At 40.3% G+C, this 16173-nt stretch overlaps 1 protein-coding gene across 1 annotated transcript in view; it reads right to left on the reverse strand.

The window, feature by feature from the left end:
- pik3c2a (phosphatidylinositol-4-phosphate 3-kinase, catalytic subunit type 2 alpha) overlaps window positions 1-16173 on the reverse strand; it is a 42684-nt gene that overhangs the window by 15936 nt on the left and 10575 nt on the right. Inside the window, exons 3-12 of the mRNA XM_061075897.1 lie at window positions 10788-10879; window positions 9632-9792; window positions 5509-5629; window positions 4519-4630; window positions 4328-4407; window positions 3912-3975; window positions 3140-3286; window positions 2996-3029; window positions 2343-2583; window positions 102-224 (exon numbers count right to left, since the gene is read on the reverse strand). Of these exons, the coding sequence (XP_060931880.1) occupies window positions 102-224; window positions 2343-2583; window positions 2996-3029; window positions 3140-3286; window positions 3912-3975; window positions 4328-4407; window positions 4519-4630; window positions 5509-5629; window positions 9632-9792; window positions 10788-10879 (1175 nt within the window). The remainder of the gene's footprint in view (window positions 1-101; window positions 225-2342; window positions 2584-2995; window positions 3030-3139; window positions 3287-3911; window positions 3976-4327; window positions 4408-4518; window positions 4631-5508; window positions 5630-9631; window positions 9793-10787; window positions 10880-16173) is intronic.

Here is a 16173-nt window from a genome sequence, read left to right on the forward strand (position 1 = left end):
GACAGAGTAGGCATTGTTGCTGTTGTTGGGGTAAATTCAAATAGGGAAACAATTGGAATAGAGGGATTGAGGAAAGGACAGAGGGCAAGGCAATCACTCACAGTTCATCCCATTTGACGTGGTAGAAGAAGCTTTTGTACGTGCCCACTCTCTTGGACTGGACCGGTTTAAACAGGTTCTTGCCATTGTGGGTGAGGGAGCACATCAGGAAGTATTTCTCATAGCTGAAACAACACAGTACACAACAACACAATATAACGTCACTTAAGTCTCAGTCAATAAAACACAATCTACAGATCATTAACAGCTTTAAATAGAGGTAAGAGAGGGAGACGCTGGTCAACATGATGATCATCTGTCAATTCTAAATGCTTGCATGTATTAACAGCACTGTAACATGTCACACTGCAACCGCGTGTTCTTGTGGGGTCAGAGTAATCAACAACCATAGTTAAGTGAACATAACCTCAAGTTTGAAGAACAACATGAAAAGTACACGGTACACACGTTGCTGATGTCATCACTTTATGTCATAACCAATTTACATAATATAATAAACAATCATCTTTAGATAAAAACCTCTATTGTCAAGGAACACATACATGCAAAGTAAGTGCACAGTGAAAGGAGAACATGTCCTTAATGCATCCAGACACTTAAGGCAATAGAATGTGAACAAATCGTTCATAAATAGAATTTGGTTTGATCCACACATCAAAAATAACCTCTCTGTTTCACTTAGAGATAGATTATGTGAGTGGGGAGGGAGAATATATCAGTTACACATTTTCACTACTCCAGGCCTGATCCGTTGCACAGTGCCATCTGTGTTGGCAGTTCCACCACTCACCATGGTGTCTCAATATGCTGGCAGTGCTGTGGCATCCACTGAGGCTCCAGATGAATGACACATTAGCCACAACACCAAATTCAAGACTTCAACAATTACAGTAACAGTACAACACAACAGATATGTCTGGCTGCATGTCTGGACTGTGAAATACTATATTTGCTGCGTCCCACGGGGCTGGAGTGAAATATTTTTGGAGGTGTCTTTGGAATGACTGTCACTGCAGCAATGTTTGGTGCTGGCTTAAAATAGCTGCTGGGGGAGGCAGTTATGCAGTAAATAGGCCTGTTATTAAGCACTTCCTCTCTTCGTGAGGGCCTTTCTGGCCAGAAAATTACCGTGGAAAGACAGCAGCGGTTCTCAAAACAGCTTTTAAACTGCCTCCATCTTACAGACAAGGCTACACTTCATATATGGTTTTGTTTTAAAGTGCTACATTTTTCAGCTCTCGACAAGATTTGGTCTTGGTTCACCTTGGCTCACTGAATATAGCTGTTGTGATTAAGAAATAACTATAGCTGAAGTTTATTTTCTCCAGTGACAGTGAACCTGGTGACAGCGCTCTCTTCCCTTACTCAACTTCCTGTGCAGTTTTAAATCCTCTGAACTCTCTATTTCTCTGCCTGCGTTTCATGTATGAAATGTACTGCTATAGGTCTTTGGTGCGTGACAGAGCTGACAACGGAAAAAACTTGGCTGAGCTCTGTTCCAGACGCACGCGGGAGATAAAGTCGTGGTGAAACCGGACACTGGCATGGAAAATTAAGCCACAGGGAACAACACCGGAGCCGTTTCCTCAGTAGAAGAAAACAAAACTACCTGGTGTGACAGCACAGCCTGTGAAAACACTGTTTGATTTCAGCTAATTACCAACGAATGGTTTCCATACAAGAGAAAAACCATGTAACTATGAACATTGTATTATGTTTTTTTGTGAATGTAAGCTTTTCCTGCGAACTTGATAATTACAAATTCAATACAAAGCTGACCTACCTTCCACTGCTGTCTCTGACCTTATACTATATTACAATTAGGTGAAATGTGTGTGGCACTAATAATACAGCGCAAGTGAGTCATTATGTAAGAACAAATGCATGGATAAGGTTTAATTATGCTGCAGCGGAGGATCGACTACCTCAAATACAAACATGTTTTCCCAGTTAGGTTCTGAAATTTTTTTTTCTGGTGCAACATGGATTCAAGATAAGGTTTCATTTGATCATACTTCCTCAATTATGACACACTAATTTATGGCTTTGACATAAAATCGTTAACAATAGTCACATGAGCAGTATCTCTAATTATTTGATCCATTCAATTCTCACTGTATGGTAGATGATAAAACAAATGGAATGCACGTCTATCTACAAATGGTTTATATTTACTGACATTTACATTTATAATGATCAGTGTGTCAACAGTGCAATATAATATTATTTAAAACCAATAAAAGTGTGTGCAGTGATTTTATGTAAATCCTCTGACTGTTTACCTGCTGACCCAGTTGGCCGGGATGCCATGCAAAGCAAACAGGGTGAACTGAAGGTGGTCTGTGGTGCCAGAAGCTTCTTTGCTGCTCCTCCCCTGCACAGTTTCCTGGTCTGAGGGCTCCGGCAGCGGACGTGAGCTGAAGGAGGAGGAGGTAGCAGAGAAGGAGCGCAGGTACAGCTTGGCTTGGTCGTAGACAGCCTGCGTTAGCAAGGCCATGCTCTCCTCCACAGGACTGGTGTAACCTGATAAAATGAGAGATACAATTTTAACAGCTAGGACAGTTAACACAGCTATTTAATGTGAGATATACAGTATAATAGCATTGAAATCACTCAGGTAAGAAAAAGAAAAGAAAATGGCAGAAGATACTTTTCCTAATCTTATGACCCTCACAATGCTGTCTGTAATTGATCTTTAAATAAAAGCGACATATACACTGCCACTCTCAGAAACTTTCGTTTTACAGACATTTGTGGATGCATTTCAAAACTGCCTCGACCTTTTTTTGCTTGGACAGCAAGAAATATGGCTAAAATAGTCAAACTCTTATCCACAACAACTTTGTCTTAATTCTTTAAGGGCATGGCCTACAAGCATGGTGTAGTTGAGTGAGTATAGGTTGAGTTTAATGGTGAGTGTCTGTATATAACTTACCATCTGATGATTGACCAGAAGATTTGGACCCCATCTACAAGGCAAAACAAACTGGTATGAAGTCATCCTTGTTTTTCAAAAAAACATTATGTGTAAACGAGTGAGCATTCTATCATATTGTCATATATATGTGACAGAGCCCACCTTGGGTGAGCGTGTCTGTGATAAATTGACAGAGTGTCGCAGTCTTTTGATGGCCTCTGTAATCGCTTGGGTCTCCACCTCATCCAGAGCACAGCACAGGTTCTTCACTGTCTGCACCACCCGGTCCACCGTCTTATACTGCGTACTCTGAATACAGAGATTGAGAAGATGAGCAAATCATGTGTGTTAAATCTGCATCACTCTTCACATGCTTGTACCAGTGTTCTAAAAGTAATATCCACCTGTTTTGTTTCACAGTCAAATATATTGTTTAACTCAAGAACAACTTATGTGTGTATATTTGCCTAAACAAGGCAAAACAACAAAACAGCACACTTATTCACGCTGATAGTGCATTAACAAATGTGCATGATAGGATTAGGATTCAGGGATCATGTATGAGGTTTTAGTTGGCCTGGGGGCCCCACTGACGGTTTATTAATATTTATATGTGAAGCATTGGAATCAACACAAAACCATCTTTATTGACACAATTCAGTACAAACTGTATTGAAATGTTGCTTCGGAGATGGGATCACACAAATCTTACACAACACTGCATTTTAAAAAAAACAAACATTTGCAGAGAAGAGTGCAGATACTAAGGAAATGTAACTAGCTGGTCTACACATATAAATTATCGCAATATGTGCATTTCCAGACTCAACTTGATTGTGTTATTTTTTGCTTAAATGAAGACCTGGAAATCATCAAAAATATTTTTTTCATCCTTTTCCTTAACTCCCCAAACCTGCCCAGGGACCACATGTACCTTATTTTGTAGGCAGATGTTGACTTGATTGTGATAGCCTTCCAAATAGTCAACCAGGCCTTGTCTGCAAAGAAGAAACAGAGGCAGAGTTTAGTGGTGAAAGAGGAAGAACAGGAGGACTTTAATTATATTTGGTTTATTATCAGAGCGAATCACATCTTAACAGATAATAGAACGTTCAACTGATAACTTAAGATTTGGTCTTAAATCTTCTAAATATAAGAATAAAATACCCCCAAAAACTCTGTATATGTAACCTGGACATGTGCTCACACAAATTAATTAGGAAGAAAATACTGCAGAAACCATTAAGTCACATTACTAAAGTTAAACAGAGAACTTCTAGAAGATTTATCATAACTTTATTACCACGTGTTCTTCCATATATTTTCTCATTAAGTGTGTGGCCCTCATACCTGGTGACAGTCTCCTTAAAAGGCCTCTCCACCTGGCCCAGGTGCTTCTCTAGATCTATTATAGTGTTGTCATCCTCAGCCTAACAAAACAGCAGCAAACATTTACCAACAACACATATGAGTTACAATTAGGTAAACATCTCCAATACAGTTGATATGAGCTCATATATGGGCATTATGTCATGACTTACACTGCGTGCCAAGTCTCTTCTCATGGTGGAATGAGAGAGTAGTTGTAATGTGATCTCATTCTCCCACTTCCTGCAGTTCTGGACATACTCATGGCTGCCGAGGCTGTGTTTACTGTGTCACAGGGCAACAGAGGCAAGGTTAAGAAAATCACAAACCATATGTTTGTGAAGGAAAATGACAAGCAGTTATTGAAACAAAGGAGGAAAAGAGTAAGAGAGTACAGAGTGGATTATCCATTTAAAATCATAGACTGTTTCCAGAAATGCAAAATTTGATTTGTTTAGTCAAAATTTGGGGATAATTAACGGCTCATTGTCTGTTATCATAGCCAAGGAGTTTAGGTTTCCGCCCCTTTCTGTGCGTCAGGGCAACAATCTTTAAAAAAGAAAAGAGGCAAGGCAGCAGCTTGTCCCCGAGCCCTGGTGAAGTAACATCATATCGTTTCCGCATCCAACTTGGAGCATAATGCATTTTGTCTGGCCGGTAAACGGTTGTAAAGATTAGTCAGTGTATAATTAAGCAGCGCTTATCGGATCAGCTGTTAAAAACACAAAAGATTAAATATGCAACTTTGAACATGTGGGTGTACGAGGCTTTTAAGCCTTGGCATAATGATATCCATTCCCATGTATCCCGGATAAGAGAGAGCAGAGGCGAGATATAGAAACATCCCTCGTGTCTATTTTTGGAGAATTTTGAGAGGATGCCAAGATAAAGTTAAGAACAGAGAAGATAGAAAGAGTGGGGGGGGGGGGGGGGGGGGGGACGAAAAGCAGAAGGCTGCTTAAGAAAACGAAATCAAACCAATTGAAAACAAAGAATTAACACGCATAAAAAGTCAGCCCAGAAAAATACTTATCTTCCACTGGTTAAGAAAAAGAACTTCAACTATAGTTATTGCTTAATCACAACGGCTATATTCAGTAAGCCATGGTGAACCAAGACCATATGAAGTTTTGCAACGCAACAAGAATTTAGTTTGAACTCACTTCTGCAGCACCTCCTCCTGGCCACAGACTTTGAGCAGGTAGCTGGAGAAGTTGACCTGATCCAGGTCATCATGGACCCAGCAGAGCGTCTGGCTGATCAACAACTCCACCGGAGAACTCACTGAGGAAGGAGGAGGAAGGGATGGAGAGATAAGATAAAAGGAGGACAGTATTGGAGAGAAAGAGGGCGATCAGAAGGAATTGATGGAGAGAGAGAGCGAGCGATGTGAGGGGGAAGGGCAGTGGAAGTAAAAGGTCGGAAAGAAAAAAACAGATCCAGAGAAAGATCAGAATGGAAGTGGAAGAAAGGGAATGATAGAAGAGAGAAGACAAAATGACACAAGGTTTAATTGTTTGAAACCACATAACACACTGTACAAACGAACAGGAACAGGCATGATACAAGGTGTATCAACAGGAAATGGCTTTTTTGGTTTAGGTGTCATTTTGATCACAGTCTTAACACACATACACAAATGTATCAGAGGTGAACCTTCACTTCCCGGTTCACTTTCGAGTGAGAGGCCGAACAAAACATTGGCTTCCTTTAGCAAGTCAAATCCATTTTTAAATCCCAAAGTTTAAATCGCAAAGCGTGGATTTAAACTTTGCTAAACTCTTACCTGGGATATTCTCATTTACACATGTGTGACCGTACCCTTAGTGCCAAAAATGTTGAAGGGTTTCATATTTGCTGCTGTGGGAACTGAACTCTAGACCTTACTGGAATTTCTCTCCAACTGCAAACCATCCTCTCACATTGTAAACGTCTCCACTTTCATTTCAAATCAAACCTCTCCTCGGATCAAAAGAATAACGCCATGTGCTGTTTTGTGGAAGGATTTTAATTCAGGAGGATTTGGGGTCAGCTCTCGATGTTTGTATGTGCTTCGATATCTGATGTGTTCAGCCAACACAAGACTGAGTGGAGCGTGAAACCTGACACAAGGCAGATTATTCGGCTGTTTAGCTACTTCTGCAGAGGTTTTCACACTCTTAACAATGCCTATACACAAACACAGGCAGACAGATACAGACTCTTCACATAAACACACATCTCAAACACACACACTGGATACTTAATAGCCGTTCACATAGACACAGGCTAGGAGACCACCCCTGGCTCCAGCAATAACAGACCTCCACCCTTTAGAGGAATGGTGTCTTTTCTCGATGCTCATGCCAGCGGGTTTAGCTTCACAGTCCAGAGTGGCTGTGTGGCAGTGGTGGCTGCCGCGGTTATATACGTACTGGAGTGTTTAGTAACAAAGCAATTAGACAGGTCACGCCTCATGTTGTGAGCCCTCTGAGGTGGTGAGGGAATTCCTGGCAGGGCATTTTTGAGGGCACCAGTTAAAAAGAGGATAAAATTCCTATACCTCATTCTGCTAACCATTTCACACAGGGTAGGGGAAAGGTGTTGGCGGGGAAACATACGGACAAAGAAATTGATGCTTGACTTGAGAGACAGACACACACACACACACACACACACACACACGTTTCTAAGTTACATTAGAGTAAAAAACTCGCCGTCTTGTAGGATCGTGAAAGGACTGGTTACTCAACACTTGTCAAATCAACAGGAAGGACATTGTGAAGATGTAAAAGGTTAATGATTCAATTCCTCTCTGACTGGAAAAAAAATCTGCATCTGTAACAGCTCCCAATTAGATACAAAAGGCGACATGTGGAGGCAACTGGAAAACCATAGTTATTGAAGAAGCAAAGGAACTCTGTCACAGTATCATAGTGTTAATAGAGAATGGAAGCATTATAAGGCTAAAGTACTTGTGAATACATGAGTAAGGGATACAGTAAGAGCTTGAGTGAATCCCTAATGTTAATACATTATGTGTGTGCTAATGTCTTGTTTCAATTCAGCAATCTCACCACTTGACCTCTCACCCACAGCTGATATCTCCCCAATGTCACGCTACACATTATGCAAACAAATAAGAATGCTGTCGTTTGTACTGTGGTGTGCCAATAAAATTTAATACTAAAGGGCACACAGAGAGTGATAACCTTGGCCAAAGCTAAAGCCCTATCTTGCAATCTTAAAGAAAGTGAAGTAAATCTTGGATCAGCCAACTTGAAGGTGGTGGTGGTAAGTTACTTCTTAAACACTTTTTAAGTTTGAAAAACAATTTCATTTCTAATTCTCTTCCCAGAAGCCATCAATAGATACAGAAATGAAAAAAGCATTAGAAAATTGTTTCATGTCGCTCACCAACCGGCGTGCACCCCGCCCGCTTCTAGCAGTTGTGAGGCAAGGCAAATTCATGTGTTTTGGGGGCATAGCTTTGGGTTAGATGAACATGGTTGATTTTTTTTAAAGTGCGGCCTGCTCTTGTTAGCTTTTCCAGGATTACCAAAGCTAGCTACTGTGTAGGTAGACCGATGCTTGTTGCTACCTTGTACCTGTGTGTATGTGCATTAGCGTCCTTCAAGTCAAATTCCTGCAAATGTATTGTGTGAAAATGAAAAGAGGGGGGAGTTCTTTTCTTTACATGTGAAATGCGAAAAATGATGGCGTTCCCTTCCTCCGACACCCTCTTAACCGCAGACAGCAAAAGTAACCTGAGCCAAACTGAAAGCGTGTTTCCTCCCTGTGCCGTCATCTGTTTAATCCCTTTCTCATCACATCCCATTTTCTTACTCCGTTTCATTTTGTTTTCTTTCTCTACTTCTTAACCACTTTCTTTCTAAATTTAACCTGCTTATTTAGGTTCTCTCTTTATAAAATGTCTTTCCACTTTTTTTCTTCTGTCTTTTCCATGATTTTCTTCCTCTGCATTTTTATTTGGTCATACTCTTCCTTCTTCACCTAATTTACATTTCTTGCCCTCTCTTTTTCCCCCCTCTCACTCCTTCCATCTCCTGTTCTCAGCAGCAGAATGTGAGGAATCCCCAGAAGCCATAAGTAGTTCACAGCTAAGCCCCAGAAGAAAAAGTTGTCTCTCTTTTTGCCTACTCTCTCTCAAAACAATACAATGACTCTAGGAATAACAACAGATGTATTTCAGAACATGCTAATGTGCTTTTTGAACTGTTGTTGTTGCAGTGAATTTCTTATTTGTCATATGTCTGTCATATCTACAGTTTATGGGTCAACACGCTGCTGACAACATAAGTCAACCCGGAAACAATGAACTGGACGTCATACCAGGAAAGAAGGAAGTATGCCTAGGAAGTGACCCCAGGTACCAGGATTAACATGGAGATAAATTCAGAGTCAACGCAGGAAACTAAGAAAGTACTTTTTGGATGTAGAACGAGGAAAGTACTAAATATACTTCCTTTAGGTTGTTAGTGTTGAACTGAGCTATTTAGAGTGGTGTCTGGGTCAGTAGGACAGTCTGTTAGACAGAATACACCCACACACAAGTTTATTTATATATATATATATATATATATATATATATATATATATATACTGATGGCAGTAATGGTCCTCAGGGAACAAGATAGACAAATGTTTTTGGATGAAGACCCTCATTTATACTGTAAGAAAGCATTCTGTAACATAAATACACAAATGACTTTCATAACAAAGCAAACGGCTCAAATCTCTGTTGAAAATTCCCTGAGTTATGAACATTTGAAGTATTTGACAACCTCCTGCATGAGAAGATTGTCTGGACCCCCTGTCCCCCTAAGGAAACCCTTCCCTGCTGACAGCCTCCACCGTGCCTGACTATACATCTGACACCTATGTCAGACGGCGGGGGCTGAACTCCAGTCCCTTTTTGCAGAATTTTGCTACTCGGTGGCAACGGGACAAACCTTTATTTGTGCGGAAAAGGAACGCAGTGTACTTCCCACGACAGAAAAAATGAAAGGGAAAAGAAAAAATGTGACGGGAAGGGGGTGAAGAGTTTGGCAGCTGTGAATGTTGTTTCCTCCTTCAGACCTCTCTTATCTGCAATCTGAGCTGTTCATTCTCCAAGGCAGGGGGTACAAGGTTTCTCTTTTAGCTGACTTTAAAGCAATAGTGCACCATATGCACAAAATGTTTTATGTGGTTACTGGGAAGAAAAAAGGGGTGTACCACAATCCTGTAAAGACCTGGTTCAAAGAAGGTTCGGATTACAGACATTTGTTCTCCAGGGGTTCTTACCGTCACAGGTGAAGGTTACAGGCTGCTGAGATTCCGAGATTTCAATAGAAACCTTGACAGAACAGCTACTGTCACCTCCTGTGTCTCTCTGGGTGATGACAGGGCTGAGGACGAAGCCAGGGTTGGTGGAGATGTCACCATGAGGGAATTTAGAACGCAGGCTGGTGGGACCAAAAAAGAAAAAGAAATCACAAAAGAAAAAGAGTCAACACTTTTCCCAACATATTTTGATCTATTTGGCCAGTGCACACTCATGAGGTGCAGCCAGGGCCAGGCTGCGCATATGGATAAGACGCCTGGATTCACTAGTGGTTATAACTGTAAATCTGAATAGAACAGGAATTAGCAGCCTGTGCACACAGTCATAAAAAACAACAAATTATTTCTACCAAATCCTAATAATATTTATTCTCAATAACCCATCATTCTGCCTGTGATGTTGATGGCTTCACCAGTTTGGAGATAAAAATCCTTACATTTTACCCTTGTGAGAGGTCAAATTGTGTTGACCAGTACGCATACATGGATTAGCAGCAGGCGTTGACTTTTTGCATCGTAATGAAAATGGATTCCCATGGTGCAGCTTCATCATCGCTCCACCCATACTAACTACTGGAGTGAGAAATTCTGTACAGCCTCAGGAAATTAACAGAAGTCGCACGCACACACACACACAGCTCTTTACTGCATATGTAGTATATGTGGATGTTCTTTCTTCAGGGGTCAATAATAATAAAAATATATACTACAAGAAAACTCACTCATCTTATTCTCATATTACAATTTGACCCACTGTTATACGCTTAAAGGTTTAGTGTGTAGAATTTTGTGACAACTAGTGGTGAAGCTGCTTGTTGCAGATGAATACCCCTCACCTCACCCTCCCCTTCCAAACATGAAAGATAACCAGTGTTAGCCTTCAGTTGTCAGAAAAACTCTAAAAGAGTTTTGTTTTTCCAGTTTAGACGACTGTAAAAAAAAAAACATGGCTGCCTCCCTAGAGAGGACCCGCTCCTGGTGTAAATATGAAGTATTTAAATATAAAGGGCGCATTGTAGGGTAAAAAAAACAAACAATTTGTACAGTTTAGATGAAACACACTAGTGAAAACATCACTAGGATTATTTTATATTCAATCTCAAGGGAAGCATCTTACATTTTAACGTCTTCACAGAAGGCGACAACCTCAAGGTTTTGAGCGTCCTGTTGTTCCAGGGCGGCGTTCTTCACCAAACCTGTTCCCTTGTCCTACATAAACAAAACATTAAAACACAAACAGAATTAGGGAACTGAAAAAAAATACACAAGTATTAATAACATTACACAGTTCAAACAGTAGCAGGCCAGATTGAGAACGGCAGTACACAAAGGCAGTGACTGGCGGTGTGTGGTCATTATAATGTGTTGAGCTCATACTGTATGAATTCCTGACATCAGTTTAACAATACAAGAGACTGTAAACAGCCACGCTGAAGGTCTTTATGGTGATTTGGGTTTAGGGATTGCTGAAGAGGCAGTTTTATAAAAAAACAACCTCAATGCGATGAATCCTATAGAGAGAATAAAAATGTCAGCAAGGACAAAGGTTAGAAACACCCACTGAGGTCTCCAGCCCCTTTATGACCTTTACTCTTAAATTGCAGCATTAAAACACAAGTTTATGTTTAATTAAAACTTGTTAAAATTAAACAACACAAGAACTTCACCCACAAGCAGCTGAGCCGCATTTTCACTGGAAAAAATATAATAATACATGGAAGTTCATTATTTTCATCAAATCAGTTTTTTTCCTCTTAAACATTTGACACTTCAAAGAGTTGTAAGTCTGTCTCTTTGTCTCTCAGACATGCCCGCACACACACATGTGCACACAAATCCTGAGGCAGCTCTCCTGGGAGTAACTCTAAGAGATTCCTGGAGACTCGCCTGCTGCCGCGAACTCGCAGTTACACCGGCTTTTTACGGCTGTCTTACTGCCAGCGACTGAGGAATGTGCTTCCTGTGGCACAGGAAATGAGAAGTGAAAGGGCACCACCCCTTCCGTTGCCCAGCTCTGGGCTGTCTGCAAAAGTGCTCAGTCATGGCTTGGAAAACAGGGACTCTGACATCACTCCTAATGAGGAAGGTTTGTAGACAGGGCATGAGAGTAGACAGGGCAAGAGAGCAAGGGGAGGAAAAGGAGAGAGGGTGAACATTTTTTTTTGGGAATGTCATAATATTGGTTGATTCCTCCCCTGAGAGGTTTCTAGTCAACTTTTGAGTTTGCTGATGGACCCAGGGGCAGAGACATTACTTTTCATGTGCAATGACGATGACAGACTTCCAATGTTTTTTTTTAATTTTTGGGATTAATTCATCTCTTATCATAATCAGTTTACAATTATTGTGATTTTTATTGATATGGAATGCTATTTCTATTTTCATGAGAGTGCATAAAGAGCCGAGTACAATATTTAGATGAATTTAGTTCTGGAAAGAGACCTTCCAATTATTTAATATATTAAACTTTAAATAATATCAAAATCGACAAATGTTATCACCTACTTGATTTATTGCTTCAGCTTCACAAGAAATACTGGTCTAGTGGTGAATGGACTGCACTTAATGGACAAAAAATCGCCAATCCTATGAGTAGGGAGCGAGCCCCTGTAAAATCATCCTACTCCACATAAACCAAGTCGAGGATGTCCAGGTAATCACCCATACCACATAACCACAGTATGCCTGTGAAACCCCTTTCTCTTGTTTCTTGTCTTCTATGACTATATCTGATTAATAAAAAATTACCCAAGTAATGAAAAACAAAAAAAAGTAGTGCTAAACCTAATGACCAAGATACCAGCGCTCAGCAGGCTAATTTGTAAGTTATCATTTAGACCATAGCTGCCAAGCCCCTAGGGAAGAGGCTTCAAGGTCCAAAGAGCTTAGCTGACCTGACATAACACCATGAGACAGAAATCAGAAGTCAGCATGGAGTTGAGAAAAGAGGACAAAGCCTGACACTGAAAACATCTGCATCTCCCAGCAAGGGCAGGGACAATCAGTTCCTGCCTGCACATTTTTTTTAATCTCAAACTTAAGGATTTCCTCAATTTCAGAATGACTATTTAAAGTTTCAATGAGTATTCACACGTATTGCTGTATTCTCCCCAAACACCAAAATGTGTCACAAGCCTTTGTTTCTGTAATATTTTATTATTGAGACTGGAATTAAAAACATTAGCAGTGTTTATGTTTGAAGACAGGATTGCTTCAGCAAAAACAAACATGGGCAAATAATCCAATGAGGCCATGTTAGCTGATCGCTACACTACAACACATACACACACACACACAGCGGGCTGTACAGTGGGACAGACCCGTCTTTGTTCCGCACTACTGATTTTGTTTGGACCTAGACAGAGAGCTCCTGGTATCTGAAGTCATGGGAAGAGCTTTATATGATTCACACGTTGACTAATGCTTCACACTTCCTCTGCTTTTACTGACTGTAATACCAGGAACACACTGTACAAGACAAGAAGATTACAACCCTAACAGTGGCTGATCTTCAGGGTCACGGAGAGTTAATGTGACCAGTAAATGATGCCAGTGATGCCAACAGAGATGACTATAATCCAAAGAAAGTCAGTTGTAGACTTTGGGATGCAAAATCTTTTCACAGAGCTTAGTGCAATTAAAATTTGTTTTTCTAATCGTCCAAGTTTCTTATGATGGATTTCCTTAATGCATTTTCCGTCCACTTTCAGACAGACTAGACATGGAACTTGTCAGAAGTTCTTTTTCCACCATTTCCTACCCTGCTGGAGACCGTTCTGTCATGGGTGTCCTCATCTCTTAGTTGGCCACATTGTGCTTGACAGGGAGACATAATTGATTATGAAAAATGTGACTTGTGCATCTACAGATTAACACTGTAAATATTGTTATGGTGTTTATTCCAAGATAACTTTAAGGTTAATTAAAGGTAACCGTTTTACAACTTGTAAACAGCTTAAGGTTAAAGGGAATCAATTTTAGAAATCCTATTAAATAGTCCAGTGGTTCTGGGGCATACAAATAGTTTATATATAATGAATGACTAGAAATTGTTATATATAGAGAGAGAGATATAAAAAAACAAATCTGCATAGTTTTTTCCATCTCTGGCCTTAGTTAATAATTTTATTACGTAACAGTTTTTTACTAACAAAAATCCCAACCAATATAATTGGGAGCAAGTAGAATGAAGTTCTAAGGTAATGCAAGAAAACAATAGAACATCTACATGTTCATTAATCAACTAGATGATTAACTGTTAATCCATTTTGTTCACAGTAAATAACATTCAAAGCTCATGTTATCACAATCGGAATCACAGCTCAATCACGCAGACGCTTTTCATGAGTGCAGCTGATAAACAAGGTCAAACAAAAAAGGCAGAGCACACACATTTTAGCAGAAACATATTTGTTTTCACTAGAATTTGACAGACAACAACTCTGTGAGTTTGTGGTGCGTATCACCAAACACGCAAGGAAGCCTGACTTTGCACAGTAGCAGGCTTTTCCTGGCCGAAAATTAGGCAAGCGTTGTACTGAGCTGTCAGGCAGAGCACACTACGCTGGGGCACAGACCAGGGACCACAGGGACCCCAGAGAGCTCCACTACCCGGTCCAGAGTGTTCCTAGCCTGGCCACAGGGTCACCAAGCCCAGGGTAGGGAGCCACTAAGTCTGTTTATAGGGTTCAATTTAGGTATTTTCATACATGATTGGACTGTAAATTAAAGTTTTACCAGCTCTATCAGTGATGTACTGCTCCTCTCTGTGTCTATCATTGGCATATCAACTAAATCGAACCCAGCCAAAATCGAGCCATCTCCTCTGGCTCCTGGTAAATTTACAAATTCTGTTGTTTTTTACCCAGTCTGAGTTTACACATGTATCCATCACACCGTTTGTGTGTGTGTCTGGTTGTCTGCATGTCAGAGAGAAAGAGAGGCACTGTAATCTTTCTCTCAAATTACGGGGCTATCATACAGAAGCTACACAATTTTTTTTTATAGTAATCATCACTTTAGTCTTCCTTCCTATCAGAGAAAGACTACAGATTTTTATAATTTTAACAGAAGCTGCACATTTCTAAGGTAAAATGTACTACTACAGCTGCTCCAGGCTTTCATAACTGTTTGTGGGAACTGTTGAGTGGGGCTGTCATGCTGATCCAGCACTTACTGAGGAGATGAAGATTGATTTTAATGGGTTGTGACTTATCAGCAACCTCTGACTGTAAGCTAAAACATTTTTGACTGTGTAGATGAACAACATTTCCTCTGTACTTTGAAAATAGCATCATCGATGACACTTAGTGTCTACAGAAGCTCTGAGGTTTACATCAGAGGAACAAGCTGCTCTGAAAGCACATACCAACTTCTTCTTTCAATTAGGAAGTGAGTAGTGACAATCTCACACTTCCTGTCATCAATTGAATTCGCAGGCTTAATAAATTCAGATTCTAGGGACAGACAATCAAATAAAAATTCTGTTTAGTTAGGTTTTCTTTGGCAAAACTGTTGGCAAGGTTTCTATGATGTATCTGCTCTCTACCTGCTTCCTCACTTCATCTTCAACAAAGCTTCCTCTGTTTCCTGACAGTAAACAAGGTCAAAAGTGAGGAGACACAGAGCTGTTTGCCCAGTGAGTCACAAATGTAACTGGAATCCATTCTGCATACGTGCACTGCAACATCCTCTAGCCCTACAATCTTCCTGGTATTTTGGGTGTTACGTTTGCTCAATCCTCATACTTGTGCTTAAGGTGCAATTATAGAGAATATAAAAAAAAAAAAAAATGGGGCAGAGTCTTGAGTGGGATAGAGTGTAGGTGTGAGAGATGTAAAAGAGCTCCCAGAGCACTTTAAGTCTGCGGAGGCAGGAGATATTTCAGTGTTAAATGTACGGTACGTCCGGGCATACTGTATGATCCCATTTGCAGTGATGTTGAATCAAAAAACAAGTTCAGATAGCATTGAGCCTGCAGATCATTTTCAAAAAACAGTGCAAGAACAAACAAGCATGAACACGCTCGACCAATCTGCAATTATAGGGCAAGCAAAACATTTCACTGTGTTTAAACACGACTCCCAAAAACTGAATCTAATTGACTGGCTTGTCAGCTTATTACATAACTATACTTCCCATTTACCACACTCACACTGTGCATCATTAGTGTTAGCAAAAACAAGGAGTAATTCGTCCCAAATAATATATTTACAATCAAATCTGCTTCATGCTCTCCTTAACTCTTAATTTCTCTGCAGACTAATAAAGTTTGTAGCTTGATTCAGTTCTTACCATTTGATCTCCGGATTTGTTGATCCACTACATGAACCAAAAAACAAGTAACTCTGAATCAAGGAAACTACCCTTTTTTAAAACAATTATGACGATAAGCAATATGAATCTGTTCTGCCTCAGACATGGCGACGTGAGGTAAATGACGCATGAACTCTCAGAGCCAGGTCTGAACAGGAATTGGTGCAGTGAGGCGTGACGACTGAAAT

This window comes from Limanda limanda, chromosome 8, assembly GCF_963576545.1.
Source record: "Limanda limanda chromosome 8, fLimLim1.1, whole genome shotgun sequence".
In the NCBI taxonomy this organism is placed as follows: Eukaryota; Metazoa; Chordata; class Actinopteri; order Pleuronectiformes; family Pleuronectidae; genus Limanda; species Limanda limanda.